At 38.1% G+C, this 25,838-nt stretch overlaps 1 protein-coding gene across 2 annotated transcripts in view; it reads right to left on the bottom strand.

Moving 5' to 3' along the window:
- mitfa (melanocyte inducing transcription factor a) overlaps positions 1-22,191 on the bottom strand; it is a 30,715-nt gene extending 8,524 nt beyond the window's left edge. For both annotated transcript variants that reach the window (XM_026168883.1, XM_026168884.1), the window contains exons 1-2: positions 22,026-22,191; positions 10,519-10,768 (exon numbers count right to left, since the gene is read on the bottom strand). In XM_026168883.1, coding sequence (XP_026024668.1) covers positions 10,519-10,768; positions 22,026-22,039 — 264 coding nt within the window. In that variant the 5' untranslated portion in view covers positions 22,040-22,191. The remainder of the gene's footprint in view (positions 1-10,518; positions 10,769-22,025) is intronic.
- Positions 22,192-25,838: the final 3,647 nt, after the last annotated feature.

Raw genomic sequence — 25,838 nt, 5'->3', positions numbered from 1 at the left:
AACCATTCAGGGTCGATTCAAAATGCTGACAGGAAATAGAATGAGAGAACACAATTCTCCCATATAGGTTTCTTTACATCAGCTCCTTAAACCAAGATTTGGAAATCTCAGCCCAAGGTCTCAAGCCGCATTTTATCGTAAAGACCCCATAGTAGCATATCACACCAACAGAGCACTTTGCTTTCAGACTGCTTGTTTACTTTTGGTTCCTAGAATGAATCTGCTTTTAAGATCAGGCTTAAAACATTCCTTTTTGATAAATCAAATGACCCTGAAACCTCCCTTAGTTACGCTGCAATAGGTCTAGGCTGCAATAGGTCTAGGCTGCAATAGGTCTAGGCTGCAATAGGTCTAGGCTGCAATAGGTCTAGGCTGCTTCCCATGATGCAACATGTATACACCATCTGCATTTAATCATTAGTTATTATTATTAATCTCTGGCTCGTATTCACAGTGTGGCGTTTGTTCTTTTTCCTTATCCTCAACCCAAATTATTACTGAACATTTTTAATGTCAATGTTGCCAATGTTCACGAAAACAGACTAACCATTTTCACTGTACTGCTACTATTTACAGTTTTTGCAGTTTTAATGAGAAACTTCATCACCACATTTATTACGTTACATTTTATTTAAGAAGGGCAAATAAAGCCCACGTTCACAGACACCTGTCTTTTCTGTTTGTAATAGTTAGGGTTGAGGACATTTCACTCATGATGACAAGCAACATTAGACTAGCTGTGCATGTTCTTGTACCACCGACATGGTGTCAAATTTTCAGGCCATACTTCACAGAGGGGTAACATTGATGTCACGCCAAATTATTTTCCATTTTGGGCTCTGCAGATTAACCATTAAATAAAGTTCCACAGTGCTACCAGTAATTAAATTACTCATTTGAAAGCAGATTCAATGTTTTTGCTAAAAAAAAAAAAACTGCAGCATCAATTATTTACACTATTTCACATTGCATTTTGTGATTGTCAATAATATTTTATGTCTGCTTTTACAAGCAGAAAACAACTGCAAAGCGAGAGGTACTCTGCACTGAAAGCTCTTTGTGTGCTTCTTTTTTCATGATGAAAAATAGTACACTATCTCTATAATCTCACATTTATTCAGAGATCCTCTCGATGACGCTTTTTTGACGAGGGAGCTCTTTAATGCCTATATGAGCTACTGCATCTCGTGTACCGCTGATAGAACACGGAGCGTCACGCCTTTGCCTGAATTAGTGGAAACTCAGTAAAAGCTTGAGAGGTGAGCACAAACAGAGGAGGAGCCCCCTGGCTCGACAGAGGTTTATACAATGAAACAGAGAAAGCATTCTTTGCAAACTCATAGTAGAACGTTTCTTTGTCTCTTCTTCACAGCTTGGCCTTTTCCTTCAGCAAAACCTTTGGGTCCAGAGGGAACTATTAACAAGGGATGTATTTCATCTATCCCTACAGCAAGACGAGCTCTCACTTTATTCACAGACTCTTTGTGAGACAGAGGTTTATTACCTTCTCAAGGAAAGCACATGGGTTCGTGCTTTAAACTAATGCCTTTAGGACCAATAACATTTCGAGATAGTCGTCACTCTTTGACCCCTGAAAAGAAATACATCCATTCATATCACTCCACCAGCCCCACTCCACTGTTTCCAACTTCCTTGGCAACCAGCCACACTCAAAGCATTCAGTCAAAAGGAAGATGCTAATTGTGTGAGCTAACATTTAAGAATATGGCTACAGTAGCGGTCCTGACTACTTAAGATCTTTCCTATCTTAGGCAATGCGAGTCAGTAGCAGAAGTACAGTAGACAGATTGAAAAGTCAAGCATTAAATAAATTATTTTAGAGTTCATATCTTGAGTTTGAGAGAACAATATTAGTGCAGTAAAATTTTCTCTGATTCAGCCATGTGCACACTGAATTTGATCATGGTAGCAGCAAATCGTTTTGTGATATCAGCTCTCAGTGATATTATTGCAAAGTGGCAGCATTTAGAAACTACAACAAGTCAGCGACAAAGTGGCAGACCACGTAAAGGCACCAAAGCTCTGTAGACTCAGTAACTGCAGAGTCCAGCCTTTCACGGATTTATATGTAAAACTACAGAGCCCCATAGTTTACAATAAACACATGCACACGAAAAGATTTGATTTCTCTGGTCCCTAGTCAAGCTAAGCCTGACTGAAAGTAGTATTAGACATATCCAGGACATACACATTTCAGTCCTATCAAAGCACTACACGACTAGTAATGGGGGTCAACAAAACTATATAAAACATATAAACAAAAACGGAGGACCACAAAATTTAAAATGAGGTCCATAAACAACAAAAAGTCATCTGTAAATTCTTTTTTTCTTTTCCAAGTAAACCCACAAAAACAGCACTAGTCATGCTTATATTTTGGATCATTTTGACAATTTTTTTTTTTATTGTGTTAATTTAAAAGACAAAAATTAATAACGCCTTATAATGAATTTAAAAATACTATACTAGCAAAAAATACTAACATTTTCTTCTGTGTAATTTTCAGTAGTAGAATAATCGATCTCCAACATAATATCATTTTTGTAAATATAAAGTTTTTGTATTTATGGAAGGAATTCACATAAATACAAACACAAATATGAAAGTTTGCGTTTAAGGTGACAAATTTCCCAAATCATATTTTCCTGACAAATGTAAGACATAAGCTGTGAATATCTTTAGTACAGGTATTAGTACCTTGACTTTTTCTGATAATTCAGTAGAGAAAATGTCAGTGCCCATAAATGATGCACTGCAGGATTTTAGCGTGTTCAGTTAACAAACAATTAAATCTGATATATTAATGCATGGTACCGTCAAATTTGTTATTATTTTTTTTCATGTCCTCTAGCCTGATATTTACACCATGTTCCCTTTTCCTCCGTTTCCCTTTTCCTTCTCTCACAGTGCAGAATTAAATCAAGTTGTGGCCACAGTACTTCAGAGTGTAATTACTGCTCCACAAGGGGAGAACTACAAGCGCAAGGAACATCAGACTACCAGCACAGATCATCTAATCTCTGGACGTTCACAAAGAAAAATCTATTGTAAAAAGGTAACTTTCACCTCAACTTACATTTCCCATTTTTTGTTGGTGAATAACTGTTCTTAGCTTAAATTTCAATTACCAAAATGACATGCTGCTAAGCAAAACAATGCTTATTTTGATTTAAATGTCAATGTGGCCATTCATATCAATGAAGAATATCTAAAAATGACATTTTTATTAGTCATAAAATAACTTTTACAACATCTGAACAGACCCTAGTAGAATTATTAAGATGGATTTTTCACATTTCTGCAGTGCATAGTATTGTGTGTATTAAATAACTTTTCTAATAATAATAATTTCGCTTATTATTATTAGATAATAAGCAGAATTATAAGTCACTGAGTGGGCATCAATTCTTATCTGAGAGAGACCGAGACAGACCGAGTCTGTGGCATCCTTGTCAAATGAAGCTGAACTACCCAAAGCTTGTGATCAGAGGCTCCAGTGCGAGCTGGACGCCACCACTCGATGAAGCCAACAGAACCATATAATCAGCGAAAAGCAGAGATGAAATTCTGAGACCGCCCAAGGTGAAGCCTTCCACCACTTGGTTACGCCTAGAAATTCTGTCCAAAAAATTATGAACAGACTCGGTGACAAAGGGGCAGCCATGGCAGACTCCAACTCCCACTGGGAACAAGTCCAACTTATTGCCGGCTATGCAGATCCACCTTTTGCAATGGTTGTATAAGGATCGAATCGCTTGTAGCAACAGGCCAGACAAATACGTGACCCGGGACATTCATTGCCACAGAGGACAAAATTGGGTTTCTTTCAGTGCTTTTTAATATCAATAAGGACCAAAATCTGTAAGAAACTTCTTGAATAGAGGCTTTATTACATTCCTCACTTGCCATAGTTCACTCATGTTGACATGATTTATGATACCGGGACACCAAAATACCAACATATTTGGCAACATAAGTAGATCACAAGAATATGACAGAATACACTTTCCTGGAAAATGGGAAGTGCTTTTCCACTTTGCTTTAGCTGTTTATTCATTTGCACTGTGAAGACATTGAGGATTCCAATGAAAGCTTCATTCCTCCACATATTTATGTGTTTAATTTCTCATAAGACAGCAAGCTTCCATCTGACAATGAGCCATCTCATTCAATTGTCCTGTTACTTTTACTATGTATGATGGTAATAAATGAACATTTAATGTAATGTGTTGGGTCTGTCTAGCACAGGATAAATGAACATTTAATGTAATGCTTTTGTTAAACCCCTTGAATTAACGCTGACAATCAGCCCTTTAATCAGATTTTACCCTGGGTTAAATTCAAATGGTGCTTTAATCAGGAGAAATCAAGGAAAAACAAAACTATTAAAAAACACTGTATTTGTCTTTGAAGTTCACACAAAGATATAGCATTTAACAAGACAAAGCAGTCACATATTTTTACACAACCGTGACCACTGTTATTCCAGAAAACCCCGAACACAGAACACAATCTGCTTTCTACTGAAGAAATGGCCCCCATTAAAACTTTTAATGTTTTAGTATAGGTCGCTGATGTAGATACAGTTATGAATTCCTTTGCGTACATTGCAACAGAATACATAATAAACATAATAAATAAAATGTTACTGCGAAGCCTCTTTTTGAGAAAATTGTTTCTTTTTCAAGAAGGCAGCAAAAACTCTCATATCCAAAGTGGTCGTAAGAAGGATTTTGAGTTGAACAACCACACTATGTTGTTTTGACATGGCCTGAAGGAGTCAGTTTGCTCTCTTGCCCAATGCCCTCACTAGCACTTCTCTTTAGCAAAGGCAGCTACAGCAGAGACAGGCCAATTCATTAGGAGGAGCAGCTTGGGACAAAGACGTGTTCTTTTTTCTTTCCCTAAGGCTAACGGGTAACATTAGAAAGAATGTAACATCCTCTTCCAAGAATGAGACACACAGTCCAGTCAGTGTGGGATTAGAAACATGCACTTGCTTAAGTTACAAACAACAGTGCTTAATTTAGCAGCTACATAAACACGCTGTCTGGCTGTCATGTCTGATGTGGGAGCTTTGCACTAGACTAAGCTTTGAGTTTTAAAATTGAAATTTTAACCAAGCAGCGTACATTTCCATCTTGCCATAATGAGAAGGGTCACGCACTTACTCAGTGCCAGCATTTACAGATGAAATGCAGTATTAAAAATATACAAATGCTATATTTTGGGTTTGAAAATTCTTGTCATGGATTTTGAGACTTGTTGAGACATGTCCTACTCTTGGTAAACGTTATCTCGAAGGATCGAAATTGAGAACAGAGCTTTAGGTATACTCTGAAAAATGTAACAAACAAAAGACTCTCTCTTAGGTCGTTTACAGCTCAGTCTGAGCCAAACCCAAAAATCAAATAGTACAAAGATCTCGCATTATTCAGCTTATGTGCCTGAAGTTTGAGGAAAAGGTCAGTGTAAACCACAAAGGGCTGCACGCGGACTTGAATCTGATGGGTTTTTTTTATTTAGGGCTACGCAGTGCCATCAAATGACTTTGGAAAATCTTTGATGGCACTGTTGAATAAATTCAATTTTTATGCATGAAGATTTATGAATTTTTAAATTAGTTTACATGTTATTTTAAAAATCTAATATAAAACAGATCATATAAAATAATCTTTTGCAAATAAAATCATACTACCAGTAAACATCCTACTAGAAATAAGAATAATGAAAACATAAATACAAGCTCAGAGTTTAGCACTGAACATTATATTATATAAGCAAAAAAGGTAATAACTGCCACAGGAAAACATGAAAAATGTGACTCACCTGACAGTTTATTAGGAACAACTAGTATAGCATTGGACTGCCTTTTCTGTACAGAATTAATTCTTCGTGGTAGAATAAACAAGGTTCCATCACTCCCTAAAGGTGCTCTGTTGGACTGATATCTGTGGATGGCATTTAAGTAAAGTGAACTTATGGTTATGTTCAAGAAACAAGTTTGAGATAGTTGGAGATTTGTGGCATGGTGTGTACGTGCAAAGGGATGGCCGGCAACAATACTCCTGTAGGATGGGAATGATGTGCATTCAGAGATGCTGCAGAGATGCTATTCTGCGTGCCTTGATTATGGTTATTGTTGCTTTCCAATTGGATTGAAGCAGTCTGCAATTATAGCATCAATAAGGGATTTTCACCATTGTCTAAACCATAGACATCGTTGTGTGGGAAAATCCCAGTAAACTAACCCGTGGGTTCAACAACCATTCCACATGCACTGAGTTTGTCCCACATGATTGGTTTAGATATTTGCATTAACAAACAGTTAAGCCAGGGAAACCAAACAAAGTCAGGTAGTACTGGTCACAGTACCAGGTAGCAAGGAATTGCCAAAAAACTGTAGTTCCTCTAATAGCCTAAACTTAAGAAAAAATTGTGCAGGAGTTACATATTCATACAACTCGCCCATTTAACTTGGCACGTGGCAACTTTGAGTGGCGATTACCATCTGACTCAGAAAGTAATCTCCAGCAGTTTCAGGTTAAGACCACTTCCTATTTGTACCAGTGTTCCACAGGAATCTATTCTTGGACCTCTTTTATTCACTTTCTATATAACCAATATTATCTTTACCCAACCCAATATCACAGTGTAACATGCCAGTCAACCCTAGCTTGTGCCACTATTGTTTATATACATGCTTCCACATCCACCTTGAAGGCTTGTGTATTACGATTTATCACAGGAGATTTTTTTCTTACTCATCATTGTATCATACATAAAGAAGCGGTATGATGCTCCCTGGGAAACTGAAGATATTTGTTTACACGGCTCTGCTGAAAAGATTTCCTGCTTCCCTCAGCTTCTTTATGGAATTTAAGCACGCTACTTAGGATGTCACATTACGACCATAGATACTTTGATGCTCATAAATGGACTGAACTACAAAAAATTATGAAGCTGCATTTTCTGATTTTACTGGAACATTTCCACAGATAATATTTTGTGTGATCATGTATAATGTGTCCTTTTATTATGCAGCTGTCTCAGTTTTTGTATAGCCTTTGTGTACACTGGTCTCACCTGAAATATAGAGCTCAATCTCAAAGAGACTACCTGTTAATAATAACCTTCTTAATATGGTCAGTTCAAAATAACTGATCTCTTTTTATGTTCATAGTTTTTATGTTCATTTTTGAATAAAATGACAGAAAACACAAGTCTTATGCATAATGAGCTAGATAAATAAATAAATAAAATTATTATTAATCATTAATCCTTCAAACGATACCATGCAGAATCCTACCACTAACCCAGAAAATAATGGCTTTTGAGCAACTTTGATAGGAGAGAAGCCCGGTGGGACGTCATGTGCGACAGAGCTGTAGAAACAGGTGTAATGCCTTTAAACAAGTTAACTGACACCCTCGGTCCTCTTGCTTCTCATCTTTCTCACACTGTGAGGAATCTCGGAGTGTTTTTAGATGGCTCGTTTAAATTAGAGAAGCAAGTGTCCACAGTTGTGAAATCAAGTTTTTATCAGTTATGTGAAATTGCCAAAGCTAAGCCTCATCTTCCTCCGAGAGACGTAGAAACACTTATTAATGGCTTCATCACCTCTAGACTGGACTACTGCAATTCTATCTATTTGGGTCTTCAACACTCATCTCTCCATCACTTGCAGTTAGTCCAAAATGCTGCTGCACGTCTTTTAACAGGTGTTAGAATGTATGAACACATCACTCCAGTTTTAGCAAATTTACACTGGCTCCCTGTAAAATATCGTATCGATTTTAAGATTCTTTTACTTACTTTTAAAGTTTTAAATAATATGGTGCCTAGTTATTTAAACGAACTCAACATTTATGACCCCGAAAGAGCACTGAGATCATCTAGCCAGATGCTCTTAGCACAACCAAGGTCTCGATTGAAGCATAGAGGAGATCGGGCCTTCGCAGTAACAGCACCCAGACTCTGGAATAATCTGTCAGAGGAGATTCGTACTTCAGTCTATTCAGTCTTTTAAGTTGCGTCTTAAAACTCACTTTTTTACTGGCTGTTAATTCGAGTTCAGTATGAATACCATCAGGCCTGTTTTATGCTTCTATTGTTAATTCACTGTCTTCTTATTTATCTTTATTTGTTTCTCTATTGTTTTCTCTTGTTTTTAACAGATTGTGAAGCACTTTGTTCAACTCTGTTGTTTTTAAATGTGCTATACAAATAAATTTTGAATTGAATTGAATTTGAAATTCCGCCTGCACACATAATAAGGGAATTTTATTCAAGCACAGCTGAAGCAAACAAGACACAGTTCTGAAACTTAGAAGGTGGACTGGCAGGCAAACTTTAAATAGCTGCTGATGGAGCTTTTTCATGTCCGTATGTTGTTCCATGCAAAGTAAAACAGACGTTTTGTAACAGCTCTGATATGATCTTAGAAGCCACCGTGTACACACAGCACAACCCCAAGAGGAACAGTTCCAGCTCATAGGCACAAATTAAGGAAGCTTTCCTATCAGTGGTGCACCATGGAATCAAAAAGCAGTTATTATTACACACTAAGATGTTAAACTGCAAAAAAAATCACCTTTAAAATGTTTCTCTAACAAGTTTTCAAACTGAGTGAGATTTGGTTTTTAGATGACCTAAATATAATTTTATAAGCAGTGCTGTCAGTCTTAAGTAGTCTGAATTTTAGCTGGTTCTTAAAGCTTGAGAGCAGCGTAAATATCCCAAACATGATATAGATCAAGTGTTTCTTATCTTACGTTTTACCAACAAGTCGAAATGATCTAAACTATTAAAGAAACATTTCACTAAACAATCCATCCTGATATGCCATTGCAGGAAGTCTGGTTACTCAAGTAAGACGTTAGAGTTTTGTGTTGCTACAGGTACTTCCCAAGGATAACATAATAAATGGGCTTTATTTAATTCATCCCACAATTTAGCAAACACTTGGTTGAAGCAGTAGCTCAAAAAATGACAACATTTCTGTAGGGTTACGAGTAGAAACAACATTATCAATTCCAATAGGGGTCCACAACATGCATCAAAAAAATGAAATGGAAAAGGTTAAGGATGTGGGACTACATTATTCTATTTGTTAAAAAAACGTGTAAACATTATCTCAACTCAAGTTATTTTTTATTAATATTATAGTTGGTCTTTTTTCCTATAGGGTCTTTTCTCCAGCCATTAGGTCTGACAAAAAAGAGGCATTTGCATAAATTAAAGTTTTGGTTTTGTTTTAACAACAACATGTCTTCGCTTCATGTTTCGGTGTTTTATGACCCAAATTTCTCTGCAGCTCAAAGCTGTCTCCTTGGTTATGAAACTGTCAAGCATCAAACCCCATATCGTCATCAATTACCAGCCATCTGCACCAAAATTTTGGCCATAACTCAGTCAAATCCAAAAACAAAGTCATATGCAGTTCTGTGAAACCCAATTCTTAACACTGCTGAGTGAGTGCCTTTGTCTCAATCCCTGAACTATTTTACACTCCATTCTCACAGGGGTCAGAGAAAGCTTGACTAATTAAGGGCCCCCCCATCCCCTTTTGGACTTCAACTGAGCTTTATGTTTTCACTTTCATGCTCCAGCAGCTCTGCCTGGTACTTCTAAGCTAATTTTGCACTGAATACATGTCTTAAGGGGGGTCTCTCTGATAATCCAGACAGACAAGGTTCAAACTGTCAGGAAGTGTTTGCCCACATGGCATTTCTGTCTGGGTTGTGTGAAAGTTATGAAGTATAAGAAAAAGATCCTCCAAAAGAATTCCATAAATAATCTGCTTTATTACAGTAATGTTGTGTTTTTCCATGTACCAAGTAACATTATGGCAGGCTTAAACACAATGATATATCAAAGGTGCAACACATCAGCAAAAAGACTGTGAGCAGCAGGAATGAACCCAGTGAAACAGAGCGATGGTAAAGTCATTTTACTTTAACTCAAATACACATCAAATCTATAGAGCCAATCCATCAGCTACACACCAACTATAGTCAAAATTTTCTTTAACAGCTCCTTACTCACTTAAAATGCAGAATGTAAATACTCATACTTTCTCTTCATCTCAAACCTGGAAAAATAACTATATTTGAAGACCTCTTATTTCAGGAAACTAATATTTATAACTAGCGCAGACTGAAAAATGTGTACACTCACACTTTCAGGGTCTATCCGGTCATTCCAGGACTCAGATGAATGAAAATATGTCAGTGTAGTGGAGCAAATAGGATTAAATGCGTTTAATGCCAAATGTCTGGAAACAGGAATTCTGTCAAGAGATAATCCCCTGTATGGAATTAACACAGTCCCCTCTTAAAAAACTGTATTTGTTCATAGTCCATAATAGAGTTGAAATTGTGATTTAAAGAAGAACAAAATCCTTAAGCAGTTTTTGGAAACAAGGATCAACTGGAGAATACCCATTACTGATCATCAGTGACTCAAGCAGGTTTTCCAGAGTCTTGGAAGCCTTACCTTCAGGTCCTTTATGGATGACTGGCTCACAGCAGAAGGGCCAGGTGGAGGCGTCAGGTCATGGACAGACCTGTGTTGGGCGCCGTGGTGAAAAGGGTGACCGGACTTCTTCTTCCTCGCTTCCCCACACTCTCGAACCTGGTAGGGGGAAAACACTGGCATCTCTTGGAGTTGGACCTGTGACATCACGGCCGGTAGAGGGGGGGAATCCTGGCAGCGCTTGTAGAGGCCATGCTGGTCCAGAGGAGCACTGAAAACACCGGCCCACCCAAGGGCAAAAAACGGAGGGAGGAGTTAAATAAGCCAGGCTAAACAAAACGCTGGTGTGTATGTACTTGGCCAATGGCATTTTTTCCTGAGCCATCCTGAGTCACTGAGCTATATGAGGTATTGTAGTAGAGCACAATGTAATGATTGAGCAAGAGGGAAGCCAGAGACTCTTTTACTGAGAATATGCTATTGTTCTACGAATGAGGGTGAATGATGCATTTATGCTTCATGGACTGTTATACACTATAAGAGGGTGGGTAATTATCTATACAACCCTGAACACGGATGTAATCTAACTGATTAAGTATCCTAAAATAATACAGAAAGCATTACTGTAACGTCCATTTTCTTTTGTAACTCTGCTTTTGGTTTGTAAAAATATCAGGATTTGAGAAATAGCACCTAATGAACATCATGGTGTAACTTTGGTGTAGTGCTACACTGGGCTTTGCAGCTATTCAAATAAACAGTGCTATCTTTAGCACTATAAAAAAAAGTGCCAATGCTAAAAACATTTAGACCAAACTATTAAATTACCAGGCAATAAATGTTCCACAAAGCTAAGGGATTTGTGCTATAATTCCTGGTTATGGGTTCACTGCATTATCTAACCTCTACCATGTTACTCATAGTAACTGACCAATGGACCAAAGGTCATTCAATGGAAAATCAGTAATTGGTTCCAACTTGACCCCTGAAAATGGAAAACGTTTTTTCATACAGTAACCCTAACATTTTTAATGAATTATATAAATCAATATGTAAGTCAAAACAAAGTTTGTCAGGGGTCTGTGGCCCAGCATTTATGTGTTTGGACTCTATTATATAAAGGGTTTCCTTTATGCATACATTTCGATGCCAGGAAAAGTACATTTCTAAGCTGAGCTGCTAAGCTGATCAACTGTAGTTTTTCATTCTGATCTTTACCTCAATGTCAATAACAATGGCCAGATAAGATTGGTAATATCACTGGGTCTGCTTGGGTTTCTATCTAAACTCTGCCAAGTCTGACAATGATTTCAAGGAAATCTAATGCTGACTATGAACTGTCAGACTCCAAATAACCAATCAGCTTTGAGGTGTGAGGCAGTGCCTTAGGCCTTTGGAAAACCTTTAATAAGCATCGCAGATTTACTCATGTGCAAAATCTCAGTCTGTCCACTGAGAGTTCATCCATTCGAATCCATGTACATATTTCAGCAGACAGCAGCTGCACATCCCAAACTGAACTGGGTCTGGCATTGCACACGCTGTCAGGATGAGGCATTCCCTCAGAAAATGATCCTTTTGATAAAACCACTTCAAATCCTCTCAGCCTGCGCAGCTGTGTGATAATCGCACTAATTAGCCTGGCATGTCAAATCTAGCCTCTGGTCGACAGCTATTGCTTTTACATCACCAGTGAAAGAGCTTCAGAAGAAACTCTTGTTTTTTCTTTTTTATGCAACCTATTTCACAGAAATTTATATCTTGTTTCATTAAAAGTGATTCTTTGGAGTCTTGCTTATGAAAAATAAGTTCCAGTTCATTAAGTCGTTTTATAATGTTCAGTGTTTGTGTGTCGGATATTGATTTTCCACAGAAAAATACCTTCCATTTGGCCTTTTAGAAGACACAGCAGTTTTCATGCACTTGCTATGGTTTAAATCATACTTGTGTTATAACCATATTTTAAAAAGCTGAGTCATGCTTAATTTAGTCTGCAGTTCATTTGTTAAGGTTCAGTGAGACTGGCTGTATTCTCATTGTTGCCTTGCTGAAAATATCAATAAAAAAATCAATTAAAAATCGAAATAATTTGGATTATTTTTCTAATTTCACAAGAAGCTGAGTTACTGCGAAACAATCCAACTTTGTCCTTAAAACACTGTTCACTACAGACAAAAAACTGATTTACCCTGTCAGGGTTTAGGACATATGTACTTATGAGTCAAAAAAAGCAAACACGCAAAGTGAAATATTTTTATACGCACAGATTTTATATCCATATTATGCTCATGAGCTATTGTTTTAAAGTGTAAAATAGTGAGGTATACATTTAATTTCTTTATATTTTGTTTGGAAAATGGGAAAGTCTTCTTGAAGGATATACAAAGCTCTTCTTTGGATGTTGGCTGCCTTTTGTTCTGGTCTCTATCAAGATGAGCCTACACTACATAATGTTGGGGTGCAGGCTCTGGGGAGGCAGTTTGATGACTTCATTGCATGTTTTTTATTCACCTATGCTTTGACTTTTTTGGCAGCATGTTTGTGATCATTGTTATCTCTGAAGAACAAAGCCAGTCCCAATCAGACTGTTTCCAGATGATGTTATATGGTGGATCAAAATGTGAGTTTCTGAGCTCATAATTCCATCAATTTTGAAAAATCTCCATCTGTGAAACAGAGCCTCCACCATGTTTCACAGATGGCTTTAGACACCCACTGTTGTACGTCTTTCCTGGCCTCCTCCGTTGGATTCACCGCTCTATAAGACCTCTTGCCAATGACTTTAAATATGTAAATATGGCTACCTTTGTGAGCAGCCCTTCTCAAGAGACCATTTCTGATGAAACTCCTGCTTCAGAAAATGGATGGATCAACTGAACAGCCTGATATATTTGTGTCAGGAATTTGCTGGATTTTTTTTCCATTTTCTGAAGGACCTGATTCTCAGATACTCTTCATCTGCTGTAGATATTTCAAGGCCTCGCCTAGTTTCCTCAAATGTTTTAAGGACACACGTTGTAAGATGCCAAGTTTTCAGCTTCTTTGGGAATCATCTTGCTGGTGCAAGTACAATTTTATATCTGTCTGTTAAACTGTGTTATCTTTGGCTTTTTCCATAGATACAACAAAAGAAATGAGAAAAAAATCACATGCTTTTGCAATAGACAGTAACAGTAAGTAAGTAAAAGTGGCTAAAAAATGTCAGGTCTCAGTTCTCAGGAAAAAAGTTGTCAGGTATCAGACAAAAAAATGTCAGGTCTCAGTTCTCGGGGAAAAAGTCAGGTATCAAACAAAAAAAAAAAGTCAGGTCTCAGACAAAAAAAAAAAGTCAGGTCTCAGACAAAAAAAAAAAGTCAGGTCTCAGACAAAAAAAAAAAGTCAGGTCTCAGACAAAAAAAAAAAAGTCAGGTCTCAGACAAAAAAAAAGTCAGGTCTCAGACAAAAAAAAGTCAGGTCTCAGACAAAAAAAAGTCAGGTCTCCGACAAAAAAAAGTCAGGTCTCAGTTCTCAGGAAAAAAGTCGTCAGGTATCAGACAAAAAAAACATCAGGTCTCAGTTCTCAGGAAAAAAGTTGTCAGGTCTCAGAACACGAGCTATCAGCCAGAGAGAAAATCTTCCTGCAGGTGGCGCTGTTGTCATGTGCCAGACGAATTGATTTCCAAATACGTCATCAACGTGTGTGACAGTGGAAGAACATAAGGTCATTGACCTCACCGGAATTCTACCACAGTTCATGCTCCGAACGACACAACGGCTGTGTCCCAATTAAGAGACCGCATGCTTGGAGTACGCATTTTGAGACCTATTACATCACCGCCACGCGACTATGGCTGTCACAATTCGAAGTGGGGTTAGGGGTCCCGTATGTCCCACAATTCATATGGATGTGGATAATTTTGCCGAGAAATACGGCAGACGGCAGAAGCGGGGCGACCGAAGACTAAACTTTCAAAAGTAAGTACTGAATATTATGCCACTTATTTATGTGCAAATGTTTAATAACGAAGAACACTGAAACATTACTGTTGGCCACATGTCGGCAAAGTTACAAATATTAGCGATGTTTGTACTAACTTGATTTTAAAGCCTTTACTGTAAAATATATGCAGTTCAATAGTTGTCCTTAATCTGACAGAGAATGTGATGATTTTATGGATAATTAAGTTCAGTCATATATCCACAAACACAACAAGCTGAAAGTCAGTGATGCTGCTCGGTTTGCAGTCCTGAATATCACGGCACAAGCAGGATTCACTGCACTGTTAATGTTAGCTATGTTATATTGCTGCCTCTGTCCGGTGGTGTCGAGCCAAACGGACTTTAACGTGTGTTTGAACGAGCTGACGGTTCACTCGTTAAGCTGAAAGAAAGATGCTTTAATCACAGGAGTCACACATGTGTTCACTGTACCATCTGGGAACTCTTCTTGTTTAGCACTCGTAATGACACAAACACTAAATCCTCCTTCTCTGGTGCCGTTTTGTAGCAGTGTGTACACCTGAGACTGTCACCTGTCTGTCCTGCACTCTCTCTCTTTTTCTTTCTCTCTGATTGTGTAATAAAGGTATGAACATGTATTAATAAGTTACACTTGTGTTTGAATCCTGCAGCTTATCACACATTTGATTTCCATGTGTGACAACTGCAAGTGTCCAGAGTGAGGACAGACTGAGGGACCCACTGCTGCACATCATCTGTGAGGCTTTGCAGCCCTGATCATCCACCAGGACAAACTCAGCAGTGTGTGAGGAAGAGGAGGAGTGTAGCAAAAAAATACACTTCTTTGATATTCAATTCAATTTTATTTATATAGCACCAAATCACAACAACAGTCACCTCAAGGCGCTTTATATTGTAAGGTAGAACCTACAATAATACATACAGAGGTGTATGTATGAAAGAGGTGAAACAGTAGTTACTAAATAAGTTGTACTTTTGTCATTTATTTTTAATGCTTGATTAAAAAAAGTATTTTTGGAAGAGTCATAGAAACCAGCCAAAGTCGGATACTCCTTTCATCTTCGTCAGATGACATATTCCAGCAAATCTATAAACAACAACAAAAAACAACATATCGGGATCACAAAATATCTTGACAGTAGCAACAGAAAAAGAGAAATAAAGAAAACAGCGACAGAAAGGATGCAGGCTCCTCGTAAGCTTTCAGCTTGTCCATTCGCTGAAACGTATATAAAACAATTACTAACCAGTTTAAATTTAGATCGCGTTTCAACACCACTGTCGCTAGCTAGAAGGAATTAGTCAGACAAAAATAGTGCTGACTTATTTTATCGTACAAAATTAGCTTTCCTTCTCTGATATGCGTTATGTAACTTTCACAACCTAACCGCAACTTAATATAACACAACTGTCCAACAAGTATGGACAAAAGGGAGAGCAAATTAAACTTACGTTGTGTCGTTAGGAGCATGAACTGTGGTAGAATTCCGGTGAGGTCAATAGACCCTGTGCACGAGAAACTGCACAGGGTCTTCTTGGTTTGAGACCGGATGTAGGGTAGCTTTACTTTGCGGTCAATCGCTACTGCGAAGATATACTCCAAAATCAGGTCTAAAACTCAAAAACGGAAAGATTGCGTTAAGTTACAAAGAGCAGCAGGTGGGAACACTCACCACTGTTGTGTCATAAAAAATCTAATGATCAATTTTGACGTTTAAAGAGTTTAGATCGATCAGTTGTTTACATCACTCAACACAAGCAGAACTGCATTACTGCAGCAGAAGACACATCGTCCACATTCAGAAGCACATCTCTGTATAGTGACTGGTCTTATGATTTAAACAGGCAAATGTTCAGCATTCAAACTACAGGTGAAGAATAGTCAAACCAGATGTTTCCCCCATTATGTCGAGATCAGCTAGTCAAGCACACACCTACACAGCATGTTAACAAACCGTGAAAAAAAAGCCACACAAAAAATGAATGATTGCTGGTAAGGGTTTCTATACTTTAGTATTTACGAAGGGTATGTTGTGACTTACCTTCAAAATTACAGTGGTCCCTCGCTATAACGCGGTTCACCTTTCACCTCGCTGTTTCGCTGATTTTTTTAGTGCAAGTTTGCATGCTTTTTTTTTTTTTACATCACATTGTGTCCTGCGTCCTGATCGCTGCAGACGATCTCCTCCGTGACGTCTCTCCTGTACAGTACAGAATCGCTGCATCCATCGCTGGCAGTGTGACTCTGAAGTGCAGTACTGTATGTCCACGATGTCCACGAAACGTTTTGCACCGTCAAAAAATAAAATTGGCTACTTGATTTCACCTATCGCTGGTTATTTTTAGAACATAACACCCGCGATAAACGAGGGACAGCTGAGAAATATAACATTTGAATCCCTTTTCTCTTTTGCTCTGAGGCTCGGGGGAAAAAATATTGTCAAGTCGATGAACATCATTTACAGATATATTAGGTAAATGCCCGAGACATCTATAGAAATGTAAATCGCCGCTTGATTCATTCATTTGCTTAACTTGTTTTGGACCGTAAACAGGGCGCGAATAGGACACCGGAAACAAAGCTCCCCACAGGAGTTTCTGCACGGGAAGTAGCATATGCTAACGTGCACATAGTCTATGACTTTTCGTTCTTTCACTGTCACACGTTGATGACGTATTTGGAAATCAATTCGGCTGGCACATGACAACAGCGCCACCTGTAGGAAGATTCTCTCCGTCTGATAGCTCGTGTTCTGAGACCTGACGACTTTTTTCCTGAGAACTGAGACCTGACATTTTTTTGTCTGATACCCAACGACTTTTTTTCCTGATACCTGACGATTTTTTTGCCTGAGACCTGATGACTTTTTTCCTGAGACCTGACGATGTCCTAAAATGTACACCCTACGGGGTCTGGTTGAGCATTTGGAGCCTCAATACGTGCTTCCAAACCAGCACTTAATCTCCGAGAACGTTATCCCAGAGAAGTAAAGCAAGTGTGTAAGTTCATCTCTGAATTTTTGTAAAGCATTCCCAGGCTATGCTTAACAACCAGGATCCTTTTCTATTTAGCTGACAGCTGGTAACTGTGCAGGGGCAGGTCTAGCAAAGTTTTGCCAGGGGGGCAGGTAGGGCATTAACAGGGGAAGGGAGGGCACAAAACCATGCTTTTCTTTCAAATTGTCATGTCTAGCTTTTAATAAATAGTTATCTGAATCTTACAACCAAAGTTTTTATCTGATGTAAAATGTATCAAAATCCATTACTGTATATAGTAACTATTAAGTCTAATATACCCTAAGCTATAGTACTTTTTCCTTCGGGAAGATACCATCTGTGCAGTCTGCAGTTCTGTTGTAGAGAGATGGTGAATATGTTCAATCATTGTAGAAAAATTATCGATTTCTGTGCATTTTTTTTTTTTTTTTTTACACGTGCATTAAATTAAAATCAATTACGTCAATTAAGCATTATGAAGCGGGCGGGGGGGGGGGGGGGGGGGGGGGGGGGTGTCCCTATTTTTATTTTATTTTTTTGCTGGGAGTTGGAACCCTATTAGTTAGGTTGCTTAATATTTCCACTAAGTACTCTTTAAAATACCAGAATAGGGAGGATGGAGTATTAGATTGATCAGTTTTGCTGAACTATGAAATATTTTGGGTACACTGTATTTTTTGCATACAGGTATACCAGAATAGCTTTAGTTTTATTTTTTAAACTTGAGTTTGAACTTATACAAAATGCAGCAAGATATTTAAAAAAAGAGAAGGTTTTATTGATTATAAAATACTCTATACTGGATATTAGATATATATCAGTATCAGCAGGTATCCAAATTTATGATATCGGTATTGGACGTAAAAAAAAGTGGTATCGTGCCATCTCTAGTACTATGCGAGAAGTAGTCTGAAATTCTGATACATATAATTGTAAAAAAAAGCATACATGCTAGGCAGGTTACAGTATGGTCTTTCCTTAAATGTATTTTTTCCCATTTTAAATGGAAGCTCGAGTTTGTTTTCTCAGGCCTGTGTCCTCACGTTCATTTTTCTCCTGCTATAACAGCTGTTATTCCAGCTGCTGTTCTATGTACTAATCCATCAATGAATACAACTACAACCATGTGATGGCATGCCACACATGGTAAGCTCCACACCTCACCACCCGTTGATTCACTTTAGTTTAATTTACAGTCACTACTTTAAAATATTCTACTTATTGTTCAATATTGTTTCTTTATTAAATGTATTCATTTTTCCATCACACCTTCCAATGTTTATATGGCGTGCACTAGTGATGGGACGTTCTGTATCGAGGCTTCGGAGCGTGTGTCGAGTAATGGAGGGGGCGTTTCCGCGAAGCGCGTATCGAGGCTTGCTACATTTATGGGAGGAGCTGAAAATGATGACGTCCGAAGCCTCGCTGCCCGGCTGTACCACGTGACTGGTTCATGAAGTGGTTCGAACTTTGCCGCGAGATATGACAGCGATATAAACCCCTCAGACTACATTCAAAAATGTGGGTGTTTGATGGAGAGTTGTTAGAGAGAGTTTGGAGACAGTTTGGAGGTTTATGAGAGTGAGGAGAGAAAGTCAGGAGAGAATGGAGCCAGCTAAGAAGAGGAGGATGTCCTCCCCTGTGTGGGAACATTTTGATCTTATTCCTCCCAACAAGGTATGTAAATTTCTACAGAAGATGTATTTCCATGATACTGATGGTGCAATACAATTTATGTTGAGCTGTCTGTACTTTTGTACAAGGTGAAGTGTTTGCTATGTGCCAGGGAGCTGGGATATAACAACAACACCTCATCCATGCTTAGGCACTACAGAGCTTTGCATGAGAATAGGGGGAACACCGATTGTGGAGCAAGACCAGGTGAGCCATCAAATGCAGTGATAATATAGGATGCAGTAATGTTACTAAATGATATAACAACATTATATAACTGTTATAAGTTACGTGTGTGATATTTATATTTGTGCTTTATCTTTATTGTCTTTCCTCAGGAGAACAATCTCAAATAGATGAAGACCTGGTTAGCATGGTGATTGAGGACTCCCAGCCATTTAGCATTGTGGAGGACAAAGGATTCAAAAGATTTGTTAAATCATTAAATCCTAGCTATGTTCTCCCCACTAAAAAGGTCGTAAAAGCAGTGAAAATTTAGTTTTTACAGAATAAAATGTGAACGGGCAGGACTGAGGCTCAGTGTGTAGCTGTCCATACCTCAACGTTACAAAAGCACAACTACTGTCCACACCCCAACCACACCTCACCTCACAGTAAATGATCATTTCCATTTCAAGCATTTTCAAATAATCATTTCCCATACTGCCAGTATAAATATACACAGTGTACTGCCATCACTACAATATACATGTTTTACACACTCCTTTTGTTGTTGACATTTACAGGCTGTGTGCAAAATGCCACACTCTTCAAATTCATGCCAGCTATTATTTTTACGTCCAGTAGGTGTCCTGCTAGAGCAAATGAAGCTTCATGAAGCTTCGCGTTGGGGTGAACCAATTGGATGAAAAGCTTCAGTGCTTCATGGGGCTTCATCTGCCCATCACTAGCGTGCACACATTAACCTTGCAAGGTCAAAGTTCTGTTTTATGTTATATTAATACATCTTTCTTTGTTTGAGTTACCTGGGGGTTGGCTTCTCCTCCTGTCTGGTAAAGGTGTGGCAAAGGGCTGGGAGACCTGAAGTACCACTGACAGCTTAATTGGATTGCACCACATGCTTCATTGCCTGGGGGGTGTTTCATGTTTGTCTAATTGTTTTGTATTAGTTGGTTATATGGCAGCCATCTTGTTTCCCCCGTGTGTGTCATTTGGTTTAGCTAAACCAGTATTTAAGGTCACCTGTGTGTCATTTCAGCAGGTCAGTTTGTCATATGTTTGTTTGAGGTTTTGTTAATTATTATTTTGAGTTTAGTTTATTGAGTTGACCTCTTTTATTGGTCTGCCTGTTTAAGTTTTGGCTTTGTTAAATATATTTTCATATTTTTGGGTCAATAAAACCCATTTTTTGAATTAAAACCACCTGTGTCCTTTATGCTTTACTGCTTAGTCCCTGACAAACCACAATGTATTTTTTTCAAAGATATGAAATGCTAAAGGATGAGGATATTAAAACACTGTTTACATTGTTTAAGTGTAGACAGGCCAAAAAAAGAGTATTGGAAACAAATATGTAGACACCCACATTCTCACCCACTGATAAGATGCACAAGTGGATCTTATCAGTCACTCAATATCCTACGTGTTTTGTCATAATTAAGGAAACAACGATCTTCTTCCCATTTACAAAAACATGCTGATGCACAGTGTACATGGATAGTCATGTGATGTGCATTCATGTGTCATAGTTTGAGGTTTCTGTTTAGTTCCTACTTTATTTTGGAATCTCTGATTTTATTGAATGTTGGTTAGTTTGCTTCCGTCTTTTAGCTTTATTCACACTGTTACACCATATACTGTTGGAAAATTGTCTTTCAGTGTTCCACATCAAACTTTTCTAAGTTTTTGTTTCCATTTTCTTGCTCAGGTATGAGTTTTTGCATTTTACTTAGTTTCCTTATGTTCCTAGTTGAGTTTTTTGGACTGTTTTGCTTTACTTGCCCCTCTGCCACAGTGACTGACCTCCTTCTTGGTGCAAATGTTTCAGACTTCACTCTATAGGTGTGTTGTGTTTGGGTTGTTCTCCTTATTGCAGTATGGAACAAGATGACAGAAAAACAGCTAAAATAAATCTCCCCGAAAATGTTTTGTTAAACATGTTTTGGAACAGCAGAGTTTTGATAAAACTTTAAGGACACATTTTATACATATTTTCACCAGTCATAATGATCCCAGAAAGTGAATATGGCCACTGTGTAACAATACTTAAGCTTAACTGGTTTAAAAAAAGAGAAATGCCATTAGTCATGTTTTGCTTCTCCATTGTGGTTAGTTTGTTCCTTACATCTGCATGTGTTTGTCACTTTTAAATACAGAACCAACTATCTGTCATAACTAAACCTTTAAGAAATGTGACTTGTAATTGCATATATGCATAAACATACCCTAGCAGATTATCATTTATCTTATTATAATTGCACACCTGTGTTTCCTAAATTGATTGAACACATATTTAGTGCCACCGTGGAAATTTGACTAAACAATAATGAACTGATGCATCACAAATATAAATAAATGGATCATGTCTACAGCAAAATTAGTCCCACAGAGTTGTTTGTGAAATTAAGATCTCAAAGTCTCCAAAAACCTTTTGCCTTTTGATTTTGTATAACCACAAGCCATTTCTCTACAATCGGCATTTAAGAAAAAGATTTACATGCATGTGCAGCACAGACACACAGCTGATGTGTTGCCAGTTGTTGGTATGAAGTTCCAATTTAGTTAATGATAAACAAGCTTCAGTTAAATGTAGAAAAAATGGCCACGTGAAACATAATATTAAGGGAAACATAGCTGAATTTTATTCTAAACCCAAGAGGCGCATCGACCCAAAATAAAAGAAGATATATTTACAGAGAATCAAGGACGCTTCTTACCTTTTTATTTTCATGACAGTGACTCCAGGATTCACCCTTTACCACTGCTTCAGATTGAGAAATTAGATCCTTTCCTTTTTCTTTTCTTTTTTTAAAGAGCTCTAAAATGTAAGAAGTGACACAACGCTGTCTCACTCATGAGCTGGCCTAAAGACGAGTGACAGATGTCTCCACTTCCGTGATTTAATTGAACATATTGATTTAGGGAAGGAGAATGAGCAATTTTGGAATTTTGCAATAGTACTGTTATCAGGCAACATTTTTTCCATTCAGAGCTGTGATGGTGAACAGTTTTGCACCCCATTTACATCAAGAATGCAGAGGCTGCATAAAATGACAGAATTCAGTAGATCTTATCATTCTGACAATTTAATATGAAAGTAGGTAACAGAAAATGTTGAAACAGAAATTTTGCACGTTTAAAAGGGTCCTTTTTGATGAGCTGGTCCAAGGACCAAGAGTAAAATAAAATTTTATTTATTACAGTAGAAATCAAAAAAGAATAAGAAATAAAACCAGACTAGGTACACTAAGATAAGATAACCTTTATTAGTCCCACACGTGGGAAATTTGTTTTTAAGTATAAGTCAGTAACCCCTTTTTATACGGCACCTTTGAGACACAAGTGTAAAATCAATAAGAAAATTAAGGACTTGCTGCTGATTTTTTTGTTTTTGTTTATTTGTTTGTTTGTTTCTGATGGTTTTCCTTGGTTTTATAGTCACACACGTGCTGTAAAGTACTGATTATTTGGTAAGTTTAGTTTGGAATTTGACCTTTAGTTCTGTGATTTGAGTGTGTTGCTGTTGTAAGAGACTCAAAGCAAGCTGAGCATACCCAGGGTATCTTCCTGCTATCTTGATTCACTAACCCTAACACTGCCAATCAGGATACGGGGTCATACGAAGCCGGTCGGCAGCTTGTTGAGTTCACACAGGCTTTTCTGATCTGGGTATGAGTACACTCACATTAAAGGTGTGAAACTGGCAGCATGTGACAAATTACACTGATTATTTATTATTGAATGGCTGACTTTACAAATGTTCTAATATTAGGAAAAGGTTACTGTTACGTTCTAAGTCTAGGAATGTCTTGAACGCAACAAAACATTGGCTCACCACACTCCACCCAAAACAAGAACCCAAACAATAGTATCTTTTAAAATGCTAAGCAGCCATTTATTTGCTTCAGCAGTGAGCAGTGCCAAAAATAACAAACAAAACTCCCTAACGGTCCCTACGCTTCCCTACAAAAAAATGAAAACCAAACAAAAGACAATTCTCTTACCTAACTTTTTACATGAAAAACAGGAGAAAACTTAATCAACAAAAATGGCTTCTCACGCCTACTAGGCTGCTGCAGTGAACAATATATACAAGGAGGGGGGGGAAAAAATACTCAATTGCTACTTTACAAATCTATTTACAGCTATATACAAAACCACAATACCAACACCACAATGATCACGACCCATGACAAACTGAAACACAGGGCTTAAATACATAGAGGGAGCAATCAGGGAATGGACAACAGGAGGGAAACACAGCTGGGGCAAATCAGAACTGACGAGACAAGGAAGCGTAAACTGAACACACTGAGATAAGACAGACCTTCAAAGTAAAACAGGAAACACATAACAGTCACGCCTAACACAAAACACTGACAACATTGGATCGTAACATTACACACATAATAGAATGCAAGCAACACAGCTGCTGCAGATGTGTGACAGGAAAAGCACTGTACAGTAGTTTAGTGTTAAACATGCTGAGAAACTGCTGAAGAGCGATTTGATAATGAGGAGGCGATACGTAAGAAGTGCTCATCAGTGCACAGGCGTTTTAGGAGCAAATTAAAAATTTAAGTGAAGATCATTATGTCTGTCCTTTACTGTATTTTATATTGATATATACATTGTTTTCATATTTGCTTGCTTATTGATCACTAGTCTTTAAGCAGTGTGTGTTTCTCTGCACTGTGTTATGTAGCAGGATAGCTTATGTAGGTCTTCCTACCATACAGTGTGCAGCACTTGTGCCAAAGGCAAATTGACCATGTTACGTTATGCTATCGCTTCATAAAAATCTGCTGTATCGTTACAAACAGCTTTTCAGTTCTGTGGTGATGGTAGCTCTGAACCACCAAGCGAACCATGACATTTTCTCCACGGGGGTCAGTGTCCTCATTTCCTTCATTATCAATAGAAAGTCTTGTCTCTAGCTTGACATCATGTTGTGTACTCCAACAGTGAACTAAAACTAATGAAAACCAAAGGTGGGAAAAAATGTTGTGTTCTTAGAAATCTAATTTATTCGAAGTATGTCTTTTGGTGCTTTATTACAAGTAAGAAGTATAATTAGATTTCTGACTCTCACTCACATGTGTTAAATGACAGACGCATATGGAACACAATGATATGGCAGGAGGCTATCCTTAGTCTTCCTGTGGAAGCCCAAATTTTCCGAGGTTGTAAACGCTGCAGCGCAGCCGCTGAGAAACAGGAAGCATGAGTTGTGATTCAGCCATTTCCATGTTGTAACTTGGATCTAAAATTGGTGCTTTCCTTCCCTGACTGTTTCATCACCTTCTTGCACTTGGATGATCTGACTGTTGAGTACCTTCACAGAAGATTTTACAACCCAGCATTTGTCTTAATCTGTGTGAGTACAACAATTATCTAGTGAGTTTTTGGAGGCCTGGTATCCTGTGGAGAAAATAACTTGAAATGATTTATGGTTTAGTTTTTGGGATCAATTGTCAGAAGAAAAAAAAACACATCTGGTGCAAACAAAATCCTGCTGTTTTGCCCTTTAGCACATTAAGTTAGCCACAGACTGTAAATATGGTTTGTCAGATGTGTTTTGCTTCTTGCCCCGCCACCCCCCATGCGTAACTGAGTTAAGCATACAAATGAATTTTACTTGTTGGTGTGTGAGGATGCAACTTGTTACAAGCTTAGTTGTGTGCACACAAAAGGACAATTCAAAGCTACATCTTGTGTTCTTCCCCAATGATAATGGATTATTCACAGGATCTATTGCAGAATAGCACAGATAACGCTTCCTTTTCCTAGCCCATCAGTGTGTGGTCTCGTAACACACAATGCCACAAGCAAGCACTGTGCTGTAATTCCTTAGGTAGCGCAGAAGTGTCTTCTAAATTTCAAGTCGAATAGAGAAGAATACAGTAAAATGCATCTTTCATTTGTCAGACAGACCCTTCTTTGTCCTCTTTATCTTTAGTTCCTGTGTTAGGATTCCCTAAAGGTTCGGTCACGTTTCAGCAGCAGTTTATGGGAATGTCATGACTCCAAGTACACTCCAAATATCTAATCATTCCATGTGTCAAAGTGAAACAGCAAATAAATTAGAGTGTAAGCTGTACTGTTTGTACTAAAGTGGAAGTACAGTGTATCTGAAGCATGTAATGAGAGTAGAGCTAGAAATTTGATTGATAAAGGGATTTTCTTCTTCTTTTGGTAAAGTAACAAGGTGGTATTAAGAGTTGAAGATGCTAAGATGTTCTTTGGGGGTTACCTGGATGAACCTGGATGGATGAAGATTAGAAATGAGCATATCACAGGGACAGTTCAGGCTGGACACAAAGTTAGAGTAGTGAGGAACAGATGGTTTTGCCCAAGTGCAGAGGAGCAATGGTGAATATATTCGGCAAAGGATGTTGAATATGGAGCTTCCAGGCTGGAGGAAAAGAAAAAGAGCATAGCCGAGATTCATGGATGTGGTAAAGGAGGACATGCAGAGGGTTGGTGTAATAGAGGATAAGGATAGGATGAGATGGGGGTGGCTGTGGTGA

This window comes from Astatotilapia calliptera, chromosome 5 (genome assembly GCF_900246225.1).
Source record: "Astatotilapia calliptera chromosome 5, fAstCal1.2, whole genome shotgun sequence".
Taxonomy (NCBI): Eukaryota; Metazoa; Chordata; class Actinopteri; order Cichliformes; family Cichlidae; genus Astatotilapia; species Astatotilapia calliptera.
The sequence above is the reverse complement of the archived record's forward strand: the minus strand, read 5'-3'. Positions and strand labels throughout refer to the sequence as shown.